The 13,936-nt window shown below is 39.4% G+C and overlaps 1 protein-coding gene across 1 annotated transcript; it reads right to left on the bottom strand.

Annotated features, from left to right (window-relative positions):
• Positions 1 to 1,936: 1,936 nt before the first annotated feature.
• Positions 1,937 to 13,856, bottom strand: RPL9 (ribosomal protein L9). Its single transcript, XM_061582926.1, has 8 exons — positions 13,832 to 13,856; positions 12,743 to 12,795; positions 12,508 to 12,623; positions 10,037 to 10,132; positions 4,752 to 4,884; positions 3,600 to 3,680; positions 3,305 to 3,423; positions 1,937 to 2,049 (listed from the first exon to the last, which is right to left on the bottom strand). The coding sequence occupies exons 2-7, from the start codon at positions 12,786 to 12,788 to the stop codon at positions 3,317 to 3,319; spliced, it is 579 nt and encodes a 192-aa protein (XP_061438910.1). The 5' UTR covers positions 12,789 to 12,795; positions 13,832 to 13,856; the 3' UTR covers positions 1,937 to 2,049; positions 3,305 to 3,316.
• Between the last annotated feature and the right edge of the window lie 80 nt (positions 13,857 to 13,936).

Here is a 13,936-nt window from a genome sequence, read left to right on the forward strand (position 1 = left end):
ATTTGTACAAGCTTTCCCCCACCCACAACGCATTATGGTTGAGTTGTTTATATGCTGCAGTTGGCATCTTCCTTATTGCCCTCAGAATATAATGCAGCTTCCATTGTGACACAGCATGACCATAGACAAGCTACACAATCCCATGTCACCGTTAGCCAAGCTACTGCACCAATTTTATTAATTAAAAATATTTTTAATTGCCCTTTATCTCTACAGATACCAGAGCAGTCAACAAAATGCATAACTAAGTCAGAACTCCATCCAATTTGCAAGCAGTCCTCTTCCGTATGTTAGGGCTCTTGTACTGTGCAGGGAATACTTGTTATTTGATACATTTAAACAATTAACTTTATCCAAGAGCAGGAAATTAAGATAAGGAAAAAAGGTCAGTATAAACGACCCACTGAGAACATTCCAAGTGAGAAGTGAATCTCTGGTTTCCACCTGGGTAGGGTGTTTGCTGGGGCAGCACTGAAAAACATCTAAGCAAATATAATTTGATGTAACCAGGACATAAAAATTAAAGGGTTAGGCCTTTGTACTCACTCTAGCTGAACTGTGATCATGAATACCTTGGTCACAATAACTGACTCCAAGGAATGAACGAATTGACTGATGATGTAATAGTTGCAACTGTGGGTTAGATCTAGATTTGGTCATGTTTAGAGTAGACCACCCTCCCCCAATCTAATGCCATCCAGATGTTTTGGACTTCCATCACTCCTGGCCAGCATGTGAAGGACAGCAGGTTGGGGGAGGCTAGAACAGACAAAATAAAACTCAATAAGAAGTCATGATTTAATGGATCTGATTCAATGCATCTATCGTAAGCATGGCTAAGTCTTGATCCAACCCTACATCTCTTGTTTGGACTTTTATTCATTTATGTTGCAAGCTATCTTAGGTTCCTTGGCTAGTCTAGGGTAGGGCAGTTGCTCTAGTTTTAAGTATCATTTTTACTGAAAAAGTCCAACAAAACAATTAACATTCAATAGAATACAATGGCTCATGACTTTAATTATACATACACCGTATCACAGAACTTCTCCATAAAGGTTAATTCAAAACATCCCCTCAAAATGATATTTGGTGGTCAGGGAACAGAGTAGTGTAGTTTTGAGACAGGCAGGCATGTATGTTTTTAATGTTATACATTGATCCAGAAAGCTAAAGTCCTTGCACTGCATTGTTTGCCTATTGTCAACCTCTCCTTCCCCCTAAAATCAAGGTAAAAACTTCTACTCCATTGTCAGTTTTGAAATGGGCTGCAGATTGATATCTACTATTCCATTTTACCGTAAAGTTCACTCAGTTATACTACATAAGAATTTTTTTAAAAAACTAGAGAACACAACTTGATGACCACTAATCAAGTGTTTATATTGAATAGTATCCAACACTTCCCCTGTGGTAATAGAAGGTACCCTGGCCAGTGGAATGAGGGAGGGGATTCCCCCACACCCCTATACCTGCCCCCCCAAAATCTGCCCTGGAGGTTTGGGGGATCCACTAGAGCCAATTTGGGGGAGGCATATCAGGCTGAAGGGGAAAGGAACTGCCCCAAATTGCCTCCTTCCTTGATTCTGTTGATGGATGCATTCCATCAAGTGGAGCAGGATGTTACCCACTGTGAAGAACTGAGCAGACCATTCCATTGTAGCTGGTCATTAAGAACTATGCCCAAGTTTTGTTGTTGTAAGTTTAGTGCAGGCTCGGCTTTGTTTTTAGATTTTGTGTAAGCCGCTCTAGGAGCTTCTTTGGCTTAAGAGTAGGGTAGAAATGTTTTAAATACATAAACTGAACAGACTGCTCCTTCACAGTATTTACTCCATTTTCAGAGCTGATTTTCCAAATTAACCCATATCAGGCATTTAATACAAATGACTCAAACAGAAGTATTAGTACTGTTGCATGCTCAATGACAAAACTCAAAATATTGAAATATATTGTTTTATTTTTCTTCAAACATTTTCAAACTGTTCAGGTCCTATATCCAATTCCTGATTTGAACTGAAGGTTTGTTGTGTACCCAGGATGTCATTTTAGGATCTAAAACAATGAAATAGATTCGATTATTAAAAACAGCTAAAACTGTATACCACCAACATTTTACAGTAACTGCAATCCTCTTACAATCTCCAAAATAACATGACGAGTATGGTTTAAAGTTATATCCAAATAATGGGGAATGTTGTGATTCATCAAGAATTCAAGTGACAAGCAAATAGGAAGCACAAATTATGCAAAATCAACCTAAGATTTTGAACCACTTACACCCCTAACTTCTACTGCTCCTGTCATGTTGCTTGGTTGTTTTGTATTGCTGGTTTTATGAAACTGTAAGCCACCCTTAGTGTTCCCTTTACACAAGAAAGGCAGGGCCATTGTCCTGATGTTCAGCAACACAATTCAATTCTATGAAGAAAGTTACTTAGCTTTTACTCTGTGCCTAACTCCCTTTTAATCAGAAAGCAAATGATTCAAAACCAGAAAACTCCTTGCTCTTCCTATGACAAGGTGCAGCCTCTGAGCCGGGGGAGAGGGGTACTGGATCCGGCTGGTGCTGGAAGCACATCTTTAAAAAGGTTCTCTCTGATTAGAGAAGGCCCCTTTGAAGTTTTAGGAGCATTTTCTCCTCTGCAGAGAAAGCAGTTTGTATTCAAATCACTGGGGGAACCACTCTGAATACAAACTGCTCCTTTAGAAAGAAAAACAGTGCTCCTTTTAAAATTGGAGCATTTTTTTCCTTTCCAAAGGAAGCTGGCAAAGCGCCTTGCACAGCACTTCCATGACAGGCATGTGGGAACCACTTCACTAGGGACATGATAAGCACCACCGATCAGTGGTGCTCAAAGCCCTTTTAGTCCAGGCTCCTCCTTTACCTACCTCTCACCTCAGGTGATAAGAGTTTATATACCGCATTTCATTTCAAGAAGAAATACTAAGGCAGTTACTTTATTGCCCTGGTAAGTGACAAGGAGTATCTTCACACTCCCCTGCCATCCTGATCAGGTGACCAGCTTACCAAGTTGTCACTTGGTGAATAGAGGAATTCTCTGTAAAAGTTTCTGTTGAATATATAATTCCAAGATAGTCTTATGACGTAGTCCAGTATGGCTGAGATTAGATACGAACCAGAGATTTCCTGGGTCATAGATCAGTCTACTACATAGGCACTTCTGTTTCTGATATTCTGGTTACCAAAAATCTCCCTGTGAATAAAAGATCTCACCCTCCAGGCTGTAAGACGAAAATCAGTCCTTTACAGAATACACCGTACATTCAATATGAAAAAAGCACCAACCTATTAAGAGGTTTATTCATCTGCTTGTTGTACTGTTCCCTTCTCAGAAACGTAGATACCATCCAAGAATTTTCTGATATCTTTGTTCTTGACTGTGGTGGCTTGCTGGATCAAGGCAGCTATTAACAAAAACATGGTTAATTTACGTTAGACTGGCCTAATAAAATAATTATATTTTTAAAAACTTGTTTACAGGCTTACTTAACAGTGCAGCTAAAAAGTTTCTCTGAACTTTTGACATTATGTCTTCCTCGTAAAACTATTATTTCCACAATATGATGATTAACTGACATACCAGAATTAGATACCAATTCGATGTCATTTCCTTCAAGGATCAGCTCATCCTTCTGGGCTTGAGATACTGCACAATTGACCCCTTTAAAAGTAGTAAGAAAAGTACATATTTGTTCAAGCAAAGCTTATCCTTCTGAAAGAAGTCTATTATTAAAAGATGAATTAGAATATCACACACCTTTATGTTTATCCAAATACCACAATTATCTAATCAAGATCCTTTACCACAATAAGTTATATCCTGTCTACACATACTGAAATACTGAGATCCACAGGCCTGAGGCAAGTGAGACACTTGTCAATGATGGGATTCTGCACTATTTAGCCATCACATTTGTAATATAATTTATTATTGTGATTGAGACTTCATGTTGTGACAGAGGCGTGGATAATTTTTTACCGGTACCATCTGAGGAAATAGGTGCAATCCTCTGTCCAATACAATCTCGAGTGCACAGGCTTGCCCTTAAGCGTTGCTCAGAAGTTACTATCTCAAGAAGAATGCTTGAACTTGCTGTCCACCAAGAATACATTACATCAGTTGACGCAGCATCTACACTAACTTCTTGTAGCCTTTGGAGCACAAGTCAAGGTGCTTCAAGTAGCCCATGTTCCATTATAACCCCCCCAACTCCAAAACCATCTTGACCATGCCACTGGTACATTAAGCTCAGTGGCACTGAGACAGACATTCTCTGCGGCAGCTTCCTTTCCTGTGAAATCACATGACATGCAAGCCAGAGTAATGTAACATTTTCTCATTAGACTGGCCTTTTGTAGCTGGAATTAAACCAGCGCTGGGAGATTTTACTCGTTACTGAAATTTAATTGGGCTGAATTATCATAATTATTCTTACAGGTTTGTGGCTTATGAAATTGGTGTTTTAAAGATACTTTTAACTGAAAAACATGAGGTAATCTAGAGTGAGTTAGAACTCAAAAAGACAAATATCACAGATTCTGCAAACTTTTCTGGTTTTTTGGTGCTGCTAACATGATACCCACAATGTATAAGAACTTTGCTTGGAAAAGTACAAGTTTTCAGATAACATTATACGATTAATTTGAAGTATAGTTGTAATTATCCCCCACCAGCCAGTTCCTCTCATATATCAAGCTTAGTAACATACCACCATGCTAACTAGCTCTTTACCTGGCCTCATGCGCACCCGGCGGATATACTTCTCTCCAAGAAAGTTACGGATTTCCACAAGTGAGCCATTCTCCTGCATAACCACGTTGATGGGGAAGTGAGCGTACACAGACCTCATCTTGTAACGAAAGCCCTGAAACCATACACATTTAGTATCAAATCAAAAGAAACAAAAATTAAAACTACTTAAAATCTTAAGTATTCTTTCATCAAAACCCAATATTAAACAGACCACCAGGGGACACGTGAAACCTGGCTGCAGCTTAGAACGACTGCTCTGATTCCCACCAAGCGCTTAACGGCAACTACAATGACTTTGTGGTAACACTTCTTGTTTCTTTCTTCGACCCCTGTTAAATGAAGCCCTGTAGCACGTTTGTGAGCACAATTTGCTAAGCTTTAAGGCCTTTTACTATCTTAATTTAGTGTTTTAAAAAATCGCACCTAACAAAGGCCCAAAATGGCAGCGAAAAACGGAAAAGCAGGGCAAGGGGAAATGGCGTCTGTTAACATAGAAAACCTGTTGGAAACAGTAATGACTTGAGTTCAGAGCATGCATACCCTATTAATAGCTGAATGGCAAAAAGCCTTTGAATCCACAAAGGATACACTGGATAATTTAGCACAAAAAACCCTGGCTATTGAAACGACAGCTAACGAAGCCATGGAATTAAGTGTTAAAACCTCTGACAAAGTCCAACTACTTTTAAAAGCTAATAGAGAATTAAACACAAAATTGGATGAACAGGAGAAGAGAGCAAGACGTCGGAATGTACGCTTTCGTGGGGTCCCCGAAGAAAAGGAACAGGGAGACATGATTACATTTCTTACAACATGGTGGTCCAAAGTACTCCCTGAAGTCCCTGTCACCGCACTAGATTTGGAGCGTGCTCACCGTAGCTTAGCACCCAAACCTAAAAGTACTGCAATGCCACGAGATATCATAGTGGCTTTTACTCATTTTCAATTAAAAGACGGATTTATGAGAGCCATTAGAGACAAAGGAGGCTTGAGATACGACAATAAAGAAATCATGGTTCTCCAAGACCTGAGTCTGGAAACTCTGAGGAAAAGACGAGAACTGAGGCCAGCAACAGAAAAACTGCAAACTGCTAAAATCAAATATCGATGGGGTTTTCCTTTTCGTCTCTGCGTTGAAGTAGATGGCATATTACACACAGCTACCACAAAAAAAGAAACATGCCACATCCTTTGCCTATTAAACTTAGAAATTCCTTGGGACACTGAAGAACTGGATAAAGAAGAGGAACAGCTAGATTTCCAAGATTCTGAAAAATGGAATACAGTCTTCTCCAAGAAAAAACGCCTCACACTCAACAAACAAACAGAACCACTCTGCACTCCACGTCCTTTACGATCCAACTCTTTCACTCAGAGAGGAAAATGAAATTCATAACCAAATCCACAGGTCTAATATAACACGGTTTGTGTCATGTTTAACACCTCACTTAAGCAAATTTCATTATTACAGGTCACCTTTTCTTTTAAATGCGACCTGGTTTTTCAATTTAGCCATGTTAGGGCTTAAGACATTCTGTTGTAAAATATATATGTTATTTAACAATATTAAATATACAACAATTATAAAAAGGGGGAGAAGTAAGGGGAGGGGAAAATAAATAAATAAATAAAACAAGTCAAATTATAAATTGCAGGAACGGGGGGGGGGGGGAAATAATGTTAACTAGTGGTTTTTTTATTTTATAACGGTTTTACCTGCATAGGATAACACACTCTTAAAGAGGTGTTACAGAGTCCCACCAAGAAATAGGGACTCTGCCAAAAGTGGGTTCAATGGTTGTATTTTGTATGATGTTAATAGTTGTTATTGTTTCTCTCTGGCACATATCTGGCAAACTGAATTTGCTGATAGTATGGGACATAAGTTATGTGGGCCGAAGCTGGGGATTGATGCATCCCTCATATCATCCTTAATCTGATTATGGAAGGTAATGTAAAAATTTACACTCTGAATGCTAAAGGTTTGAGCAACCCAGTCAAAAGAAGAAGAATTTCCAATTTTATTTTAAATGATCAGCCACACATAATTTTTCTCCAAGAAACAACACCATAGCAAAGAGATTTCACGACTCTTACCCCATAACTATTATAAAGAGCAATATTCCTCTCATGGTTCATCCAAAAGCAGAGGAGTAGCTATACTGATAGCACAGTCTCTCCCTTTTAAACACATACAGACCTATAAAGACACAGAAGGTCGTCTAATATTTGTTAAAGGACAACTGGGAAATCAAAAGTTGACTTTAGCATCGCTATATGCACCCAACAAAAAACAATTGCATTTCCTTACCTCTTCCTTATCAAAATTATCTAAATTTGGAGAAGGTGAATTGATAGTGGGGGGAGATTTAAACTAGGCTGCTGATCCAATATGGGACAAATCAGTAAACACCGCTTCAGCTATACCTACTCAGTCTACCAACAAAACTAACTTTCAAGATATCCTATCTAAATTCAACTTAGTGGATGCTTGGAGATCTTTACAAAAAATTGACAGGGACTACTCTTTTTACTCCTTTAGATATAAACGTTACTACAGAATAGATTACCTCCTCATAACTGACACTTTACAAACTACTTTACAGGAATCACAGATTGGGTCTTTCTCAATATCAGATCACGCTCCAGTATGGGCAATATTAACTATGAGAGAGAAAGATGAAATAACACCTACCTGGCAATTTGATAACTTTTTACTTACCAATCAATTAGCAACATATGCTATCCAATTGGCCATTAAGGATTACTTTACACACAATACAGGGATAGGAGTTAAAGAAAATATCATTTGGGATGCAATGAAAGCGGTAATACGAGGATGCTGTATTACAGAGAAAAATAAACTACAAAAACAAAAATCCATCCTAAAAAATAACCTATACGAAGAACTACAAAAGCTGGAACTTCAACATAAACTATCAGGCTCTATTAAAATTAGACATGAATTAGACACCATAAGGAAAAAAATAGAAGCCCTAGAAATCTCAAAAATATCAAAATCCATGATTTATCTCAAGCAAATGTCCATTATCACCGCTTTTATTCGCCTTAACCATGGAACCTTTGGCTCAAGCAGTGAGAGAGGAATCCACCATTGAAGGATACAACTTTAATGGATCCACTCACAAAATAAGCCTGTTTGCTGATGATGCGGCCCTCCTTCTCTCAGATCCACTAGCGTCCTCAGATAGCTTAAAAAACTTATTTCAAAAATATAAGGACATGTCGGGATTCACCATTAATTACACCAAATCCGAATCCCTGTTTATAAACATAGGTCCTAATAAACAAAAATTAGTTAAAGCAGCATTGGGAATCTCTATTTGTGCTAAAAAAATTAAATATCTAGGGGTCATTATATCAAAAAATATAAATAAATTGTTTTATTTAAACTATAACCCAATTATTAGAAAACTTAAAAGTAATCTCAAATCTTGGAAAAATAACTTTCTCAATGCTAGGCAGAATAGCTGCATTACAGATGATGCTACTTCCTCGATTCCTATTTCTATTTCATGTTTTACCTATCCATATATCTAGCGATGTCATAAAATCATGGCAACGTACAATTATCAAATTTATTTTTCAGCAGAAAAAATCTAGATTAGCCCAAACTTTAATCTATAGAAAATCAAATTTAGGGGGATGGGGCATTCCAAATCTAACATTAATATGTTATATGCCTTTCAAATTCGTCAAATGGTGTACTTAATTAAAAACATAAAGGAGAAACACTGGGTGGAGATGGAAATCAACCTTGCCGCTGATGCTTCAGGTCCTTACCCTTTCTCTCAGTAAGACAGCAAACTATCAATAACATGGCCAATCCATTTACTAAATGTATGTTTCAGATCTGGAAATTATGGCAGAACAGATTGGCCCCCATAATTTCACCTTTGATACCTATTGCCTTTCATCCCAAATTTTATACTACTGACAGGGAATATCAGCTAAAAGAATGGAGTATGAGGGGACTCCATAGATTATGTGATTTCTTTGCAAACTCTCTTCCCCTTTCAGTTGAACAATTAAAACTGAAATTGAGAGGAATAAAACTGGACTGGCTAACATTAGCCCAGGTCCGCAGCTTTATTATTTTAAAATACACGAAACAACAAGCAACAAGATCTCTAACACAATTTGAGCACTTACTCCAAGATACACACAAAGGAGAAAAAGGTCTGGTCTCTAAAGTTTACTTCATTTTGCTTAACTCATCTCTAAAATCCACTCTTTCTCTCAAGTAAATATGGGAGACAGATCTGGGCTCTGAAATACAACTTCGAGACTGGGATAGGTTATGGGAAACGAAACCGTTTAAGACTGTCTCTAGCTATGTCAAAGAACATTCATTGAAAATGATACATCGATGGTATCGCACACCTGTCCAGATATCACGCATGTTTTCCACGGCCTCTCCACTATGCTGGAGAGACTGTGGGAACAAACGAACATATTTTCATCTCTGGTGGGAATGTGAAACAATACAAGCTTTTTGGCTCAGGGTTTATGATGAAATGTTGTTGATTTCTAAAGAACACTTTGATTTTACGCCAAAATTATTGCTATTAAACATACTTGATGCTACAAACGCAAAGCTGCTCTCCAAAGAATTGATCATCTACATGACCTTAGCAGCAAAATTAACAATTGCATCGCAGTGGAAATCAGCAAATGACCTCTCAATAAAACAATGGTATAACTCCCTCTGGAATATAGCCATAATGGAAAAACTTACACATGAACTAAAACTAAGACAGGGTAAGGAAAAACCAGACTCCTTTTATTTAACTTGGCACTCCTTTATTGAATACACTTTGGAAGATACGTTTATGCATCGTCCATCAATGGAAGCCTGGCGGATATGGAGACACTTATAAACAATGTAATGGCCTAACAGAAAGGAAACAGAATTTATTCACAATCATTTAGACTGCATATCAGTTTAGTCAGAGGCTGAGTGTCTGAGAGATTTTATTTTCTTTGTTAGCATTTGAATGCTTCTTTGTTTGTTGTTGTTGAATAACTATTGCTTCTTAATTATACTGGTGTCTGATGTAAATGAGAAAATTCATGTCATATATACATACATGTGAAGAAACAAAATAAAAAATAAAAAATCTATTAAAAAACAACAACAACCCAATATTAAACCATTTTAAATCCCAAATGGCAAATTTAAAATAGCGTGCTGCAAACATAGCTATACCAACACTTTTAGCAAATTTTCACTGAAGACTTACCAGTGTGACACCCTTGATCATGTTTTGCACATGACTGCAAATTGTGCGAACTGTTGCCAGCTCCTTTCTGTTACCCCACCATTTGTCAACACGCAGCTATGAAAATTGAAAACACATAAACATATCAAATGATTCCTTTCCAGTTTTATGACAAAACAAAGTTTCCTTTAAATCGTTATAAGAATTAAAAGTTTCATTAATGAATTTCCACATGAAAAGTGATAAATATTTCCAATTCCTAATTATTTACCAAACAATCAAGTTGAACTGATATACTCGTCTGCCAAGTCCCACTGCTACATGCATTTTCCCACTCTCTTACACACATGTGTAAAAGAAAACATTGCTGAGGGCTGGTTCACACAGGACATTAATTTCTTTAAGAAATTCTGTTGAGAATCCTTGGGCACACTAAGATTAAATAGCAAATTTTATGTACAAAAATACAACCTGCACTTTGACAGCCAGCAATTTAACTGACACTTTTCAAGCTACTCCAATCACAAGAGAATTAGTGCCAGTGGTGCATCAGCTGTATTTACTCAGTTCACTGATGACATCATTGGATGCATGCATGCCCAGGGATGGTCAGGACTGATTGCGTGCAGAAAGCATCTTATGAGAACCAGTGTCAAGTTTCTTTAACTTTTAAAGAAATTGATAGGTCGTATCTCAATTATTATATATTTAGTCAAGTATGTATCCAGCTAAACAAGTGGGATCTGCAACAAAATCTTGTAGTATGGACTGCTCCTTTTCCAGCCTTTCTAGGCCATTCCACCACCACCACCAGTAAGCATACTGTGCCCATCAAGTAAGCTCAGATCTCACTGAGCTGCTCTGGGGCTGCCTACCCTCTGAGGCTCCCCCCCACATAACTTATTGTACTACTGCAAATCTTGGGGTTCCCTGAACCCTGCTAATACTTCCCTCTTGTGTGAAAGTGCTCTTTAGCTACTTAAGGACCCACGCTTAGAAAACAAGTATATTATTCATATACAAAATTGTAAGTTTTTAACTGGGGAGTAAGGTCAGGATTCACAACTTGTTTACCATATGACCAAGGATGAGTCAAACAAACAATGCTACAATCGTTGTTTGGAGACAGACTATTAGATAAAAGGACAGCTCTACATAATTATACAGGCAATCTGACATTTGCCGATACAAGAAAGGCTAAAAAAACAATTTGCAGAGATTGGCAACTGACCAACAAGAAGCATATTTCTAACAGCACCAAGTACCAAACACCTTGATCTACTCTGCTGTTTATCCCTAGTTTATTTTTACATAAATAGGCTTAGGCATTTTTGGATCTAACCCACAGTGATGGAGAATGAAGTAAAAAATGTCCTCTGGTAATCTCTTAGCTGACATTGCAAAGGCAACCATGATTATTTTATCAGGCAAACTACGCAAAATTACCTTTAGCTTGGCTCACAGAGAACTTAGAAACTTCACTAATTAAGTGGTATATAAAAAAATGAAAATTTTCACTTTAAAAATGGCAGATGACATCATTATCAGTTAGATTTATTAATCACTTGTCACCCAAAGGTCTCCACATGACTTACAACATGATTTACAATAAATATATCATGCCATAAAACAAAGCAATAACACAACAACCCATGCAGCTACAGAACACTTTGGCAGCACACCAATACAAGCAAAATCATTTTAGGGCGCAATCCAACTCATATTCCCGCAGAGCTGGGGGGAGTTGGATGCAGCAGACCTCCGGCTGATCTGGCAGGCTCCTGGTGCTATCAGGCTCTGCCGGCAGAAGCCCTCCACTGTGGCTGAGCCATACCGCTGCCAGGGTAGCCCCCAAAACGGGGCATTCTGGGGGCATGGAAGGGAAGGAGCCGCAGGAAGGGAGAACTTGTGCGAGATCCTCCACACATTCGAAGCCGTCCCCCAAACGGTGGAGTAAAAAATTGTAATGGGCATCTATGGGGATAGCTTACTCCCCAGGAGGCCAATTTGTCAGAGCCAGCTTCTTCCTTCCCAGCTCCTCATGGAGCTGGAGCTCAGCAGGGCCAATGGTTCACCAGCGGGAAGTGGATGCCATGGAGCTTTCCTCTAGCTCCTCTTCCACCAGCTACCCATCATTTGGATGGCTCGGTTAGTCCAACTCTCCACCACCCTGCAGAAGGTGTCCAGCTAGAAAGAGAGGGTTGTAAGGAAAAGCGATGGGCACGGAAAGATTAAGCACCCCCTCTCACCTTCTGCTTTTCTACAGCCAAATGCCACCTCACTGCACTGTTTTGCAACTGTTCAACACACAGTAGACCCAAATCTACTACCAAATGTGTAGTTCTAGCCATAGAAACTAAGAAAACTGTGGCTGACAATATAAAGCTAACACAGAATCTGAAAAGCTCACACAGGGCCAACGACTTCCCCTGTCAGCAAAAACAGAAAAGGGAGAAATGTAGTAAGTTTTACAACATCCCCAAATTGCTCACCTTCTTGCGTTTCTTTCCCAAGAGAGACAGTTCCACGTTGATATGATTGAAATCCCTTCGCAAGGTTCCTCTGGGGCCCTTGACAATAACTGTCCGCCCCTTCAGAGCAATATCAACTAGAGAGAGATAATTAAACCGTAGTACGACACAAAGCAACTACACGACAGAAAAATTAAATAATTTTTTGATACTTCTTTTAAAAAAAAAAAAGACACCCAAATGGGAGCGCACATACCTTTCTCAGGGATGTCGACAGTCTGGTTGCTGAGAATGGTCTTCATTTTAAATCTAAGCGAAAAAGCGACATGAGAATCTACAGGTACAATATAATACAGATCTGGTCTGTATTACACCCTTTGCTGAAGACTACAACCAAGGAAGAAAGGCATTTTCTTGTGTTGTGGCTTTAACACAAATTTAGATACTCAAGAAAGATATGACCGAAACCATGTTATGGTCAACTGTGCTGCTTCACAAAGGGTTTCTAACATTTAACCCACACTTTTCCTTCTGGTACCATTTACACACATCCCTACTCTCATCACCTCACACTCCATTATTAATTCCAAAGGCCTTCCATCATAAAAACATTCTGCGCTTCACATTCACATTATTGAAACCCAGGCTGACCTGTGGCCCCCTGTATATTCCTCGCATGGCCAATGGCAAGAGATGATGGGAGTTATAGTTCAGCAACATCTGGAGGGCCACAGGTTAGCCACTCCTTGTTTAAACTCATTCTGTTTTCCTAGGCCTAGCGAGGCCTCTCCATGATGGAGCAAATGCTACAGTCAGTACTATACGTAATTTTAAAAAGCGAGGAACAACAGAGACACTCTCAGATCTGAGAAACCTTAAGTATCATGCCACAGCAGAGACTCTACTTTGAGGAGCTTTAATGCAGCTTTGCACTGAAATTAAGTGCAAAGAGAGCGCAGCGTTCTAACTATGGGGGGGGGGGGAAGAGGCCGATTCGCAGCTCAGCCTCCTCTTCAGGTAGAATTAAGTACAAGACGCCCGAGTAAATAGTGTCGGGGTCTAGGCGTACCTAGTACAAATTATACCCCCAGGCCAACATTACTTCACGTAGGCGCGCACGAAGAAGGGGCGCGCGCCTCCTTCCCCGGTAAAACCGGGAGTGGAGGGTTACTTCTAGACCTCTCCCTCCAGACCCCAGGGAAACCCAACCCAGGAGTTATTCTCGTTCCCTATGTAGATTCCTGCCCGTGGCCGTCGTGGGGCGTTCAGGACGCGGGGAAGCTTCAGCTTCCAGGATGGAGCCGGATTCCCTCCCGCACCTCGCGAAAAGAAAACCAAACCTCACCCTCGAGTTAACAGAAAGCAGTAAAGGAAGCACCTGTTGCGTCACCACGGTCTTATACCAAGCGCGACGACCAGTCGTGACGTCGGCACGTTCGGGGGTCAGTTG

This window comes from Rhineura floridana, chromosome 9, assembly GCF_030035675.1.
Source record: "Rhineura floridana isolate rRhiFlo1 chromosome 9, rRhiFlo1.hap2, whole genome shotgun sequence".
NCBI classification, from domain to species: domain Eukaryota; kingdom Metazoa; phylum Chordata; class Lepidosauria; order Squamata; family Rhineuridae; genus Rhineura; species Rhineura floridana.